The sequence below is a fragment of the Palaemon carinicauda genome, chromosome 42 (assembly GCF_036898095.1).
Source record: "Palaemon carinicauda isolate YSFRI2023 chromosome 42, ASM3689809v2, whole genome shotgun sequence".
NCBI classification, from domain to species: domain Eukaryota; kingdom Metazoa; phylum Arthropoda; class Malacostraca; order Decapoda; family Palaemonidae; genus Palaemon; species Palaemon carinicauda.
In genome coordinates this window covers 1132685-1137072 of record NC_090766.1, presented here as the reverse complement: position 1 = coordinate 1137072, position 4388 = coordinate 1132685, and the positions used below count along the sequence as shown (strand labels likewise).

General features: G+C 36.1%; 1 protein-coding gene across 1 annotated transcript in view; it reads right to left on the bottom strand.

Annotated features, from left to right (window-relative positions):
* Positions 1 to 1477: 1477 nt before the first annotated feature.
* The window catches only part of LOC137632902 (testin-like), a 78289-nt gene continuing 75378 nt past the window's right edge, over positions 1478 to 4388 (bottom strand). The window contains exon 3 of the mRNA XM_068365001.1: positions 1478 to 1643. Coding sequence (XP_068221102.1) covers positions 1499 to 1643 — 145 coding nt within the window. The 3' untranslated portion in view covers positions 1478 to 1498. The remainder of the gene's footprint in view (positions 1644 to 4388) is intronic.

Here is a 4388-nt window from a genome sequence, read left to right as displayed (position 1 = left end):
GACTCTTTAGCTATGGTAAGCAGCTCCTCAAGGAGGACAATTCAAAATCAAACTATTGTTCTCTAGTCTTGGGATGTGCCATAGCCTTTGTACCATGGTCTTCCATTGTCTTGGATTAGAGTTCTCTTGATTGAGGGTACACGCGGGCACACTATTTTATCTTGTTTCTCTTTCTCTTGTTATTTTGAAGTTTTTATAGTTCATATATGAAAGATTTATTTAAATGTTAATTTTGTTCTCAATCTTCTCTTGTAATTTATTTCCTTTCCTCACTGGGCTAGTTTCCCTGTTGGAGCCATGCGGATTATAGCATCCTGTTTTTCCTATTAGGATTGTAGCTTAACTACGAGAGAGACAAAGACCTTCCAAAGGGAGAGCTACCATGTACAGAATAGGAAATGAAAAAGGAAAAATAACAGAAAAAGCGAAAAAAGAAAATGGAAATCTGGTCGAGGCAATCCTTGTCCAAAAGAGTTGAAAACATTTCAAAGGAAAACATGACGAGGCTTTTATTCTTTGATATCGCCCCATTGGAAGAATCTTCTTCAACCGAAAAAAAAGACGCTTGAGTTGGGCAGGTGGCTGACTGTTGTGCAAATTGGCTTATTACTAAACCATTTTCTAATCTTTCTTTCTAGTTCATGCGGCACTCTTCCTTATTTCTCCCTTATTTCTTCCTTATTTCTTCATCTTTGGCTCTGATCAAACTGATTTTAGCCTTTGATTAGCGTATTTAAAGAGTCAATCAATGTCTGAAACACTAGTGATTTCCTCTGCTCCTTTCTTTTTGAAGCTCCTCTCATTCCAACCAACTTCTACAGAAGCAAATTAGCCCCTCGATTTTAGCGACAAAATGCTTATACAATCAATTAAGTTATCCCATATAGAAATAATTAAATACCCTTGGTAATATATATATATTTTTTTATAAATGTATAATTTACATTAATTTCAGAATTTAATTCAAATTCTAACATTTATTTCATATTATTATTATTATTCCTTGCTAAGCAACAACCCTAGTTGGAAAAGCAGGAAACTATAACCCAAGGGCTCCAACAGGGAAAAAGAGCCCAGCGAGGAGAGAAAACAAGGAAATAAATAACCTATATGAGAAGTAATGAACCCTTCAAAAATATTTTAAGAAAAGTAACAATATTAAGATAGATCTTTCATATATAAACTATAAAAACTTAAACAAAACTAGAGGAAGAGAAATAAGATAGTATAGTGAGCCCAATTGTACCCTCAAGCAAAATACTTTAACCCAAGACAGTGTAAGACCATGGTACAGAGGCTATGGCACTACTAAAGTGATGAACCCAACAGGATCTAGAGGACTTCAATTTGTGAAAGAATACATTGAAAGAAGAAATTTATACTGCTGGAAACCCACACAAGCTAATATGTTGCGGAAAAAAAAATCAAAGGAAAAACTAATTCAATAGTAATCTGCTGCCATCCATACTTAATATAAATTAGGGAATAAAAGAAAATGCTAACCATGACAATATTCTAGTTCCTCTTTCTCTGTTCGTGCTGGTCGGTCGAACAATTTTCCTATGACAATCTGTCCGATATCCTCGTCGTCATCTTCAACTTCATGGTCATCTTTCCCACACCTGCAGTTCATGCATATTTTTCTGAAAAAAAAAAAAATAATTGGTAATAAAGGACTGAATACTCTGCTTAATTATGTATTGATAAAATCAAACATTATATATAATACATGAATCTCATTACCTTTATTTCATAAATACACAAACTCTTAAATGTTTTGTAATGGTAATTACTGAACCATTTATAACACCTAACGTCAGAATTGAATAAAAAAAATCAATGCACTAATATGCAATGAAAACTAGAAATAATTGGTAATTTGATTCCTTTTTTTTAAATGGCACAAAATTAGTTGAAAAAGTATTATTAATGGGGTACATGACAACATTTCCTCTGATCTCATGTGATAGCTGGTGAAGGGTACCATTCACTGGCTGCATGACTGAGTACTGTATATACTTATAACTGAGGTTGTATTTATGAATGACTGGTTAGATGTCATCCTGTATATGTAGATTCCCAGATTGGTACTCTAGGAAAGGGTTATTACATTGATATGACAGCTGTGAATGCAATAATCCCCTTTTTCAGTGCATCCACCTGATAGACTGCCACTGTACGTTTTTTTGCCTGGTATTGCAAGCAGGTGTGGTATCGTACAAGCACATTTTTTTCTGAATCTCAAATCATAATAAACCGATCTGTAACGTCCCTGACTGCTGAATGCCAGAACAACTCGTTAGTTTCTTTGGTCGCTGCAACCTCACCAACTTTGTGAGCTAAGGATGGGGCATTTGGGAGAGCCTATAGATCTATCTGCTGAGTCATCAGTAGCCAATGTTTGGCCCTCCTTGGTCCTAGCTTGGGTGGAGAGGGGGCTTGGACAGTGATCATATGTATACTGTAAATGGTCAGTCTCTAGGGTACTGTCATGCTTGATAGGGCAACGTCACTGTCCCTTGCCTCTGCCATTCATGAGCAGCCTTTAAATCTTTAAACACTGCCAATGGAACACAAGAAGAGATAAGATACGGAATGAGGTAATTAGGGGTACCACAGGAGTTAGAAAACTTTCAGATAAGATCCAAGAAAGTAGACTGAGGTGGTATGGTCATGTCATGAGAAGAGATGAACAGTATATTGGGAGGAGAGTGATGGAAATGGAGGTACAGGGAACGAGAAGGAGAGGGAGACCAAAGCGAAGGTGGATGGACTGTATCAAGAATGACCTTCGATCAAAGGAATCAACCGGTGATGAGGTGTGGGACAGAGCCAGAGGTAGATGGAGAAAGCTGACCAGAAACATCGACACCGCATAGAAGTGGAAAAAGAAGAAAAAGAAGAAGAAGAAGATTGGAACATTGGAAGTGAATGGTTGATATAGTATCTAGGATGAAACAAAATGAATGATAGTATGATGGTAAGAGGTGAAACATAGAATATGTAAGGCAATAAGTGATGCTAGATATGTGCTAATTATTGGTAATTAATTCAAACTGTCCGTGGAATCTGAGGTAAGAATGACTGGCATGAAGTGAAAGCGAAAATGCATGTTGAATATGAAAGAAGAAAAATGTAAAAGCTATGATGCACTATAACGTAGTGTACATAGTAGTAATAATTGATAGGCAATAGTGGTAGAAAGGTGGGTGTAAGTGAAAGAATGTATAATTTTATTTTAGGGCTCAGGCCATGTCGTCCTGAGGGAAGTTCCTTCTTAGTAGTTCCTAGGTTATATTTAAGTAGTTAAATATAACCTAGGAAGCTATTAAGAAGGAACTTCCATCAGGACGACATGGCTACCTCACACAAAAATAGATTTTTCGCTTCGCTCAAAATCCGTTCTTTAGGTGGTTTATCGAGTGGAAAGAACGAACAATGAAAAGACATTGAAAAGAGGGCATACATTAGCTCAATCTATGAGGAAGATGGTAGAGGAAGATTAGTCCTACAGAAAGTTACAAAAAAAATGTGAAATAGGTTTTGAGAAGTAGTTCTCTGATATTCAATAATAATATGAATTCATACATATTTGGGATGAACAGAGAGGTGTATAAAAAGTTAACAAAGTTAAAGTTGCGGGTTTTAGGTCTCCACAGAGACGATTTACATTGTCCTCCTCGGGCGACCATTAGCCAGCAGGGACTATCACTAGTCCCCTCTAACCTCCCCCCAGGCGCCACGTGGGAGTACCCCCCGGTAGAAGGTCTCGCAGTATTCGCGTCCCTGGCGGGGACCGAACTCGGGACCTCTATAATAGAAATCGGCGACGCTACCAACCTTGCTATCCGGGAGCTACATCGCTTAGGAGAGGAGTCTTTTGAAAAGACTAGCTTTGTGAAGCTTTAACTAAACTTGGGGTTCATACACAATTTAGTACAATAATTAAAGGATGGATTTGTAAGTTACAAATGTGATTTAGTGCTCAGGTTCACATTCTCTGGGACTACGTTTGACCTAAGCTTACGCTCACGAGTTCACCCAGTTAGAAATGGGTATCAGGATTTGCTGGAAGAAAACAGTTGTGGGAGAGCATCCTCACCTCTGAGGATTTGCTTATACTATTGAGGTTGAATAGGAACAAGGTGTATTGTGTATATACAGTACAGTATATAAAAATAAATATAATACAGTATATATATAATTATCATACAATATATATATACATATACATACATATATATATATATATATATATATATATAGAATATGTATACTGTATATATAATTATCATACAGTATATATATATACATACTGTATATCTATCTATATATATATATATATATATATATATATATATATATATATATACATATCTATATATATA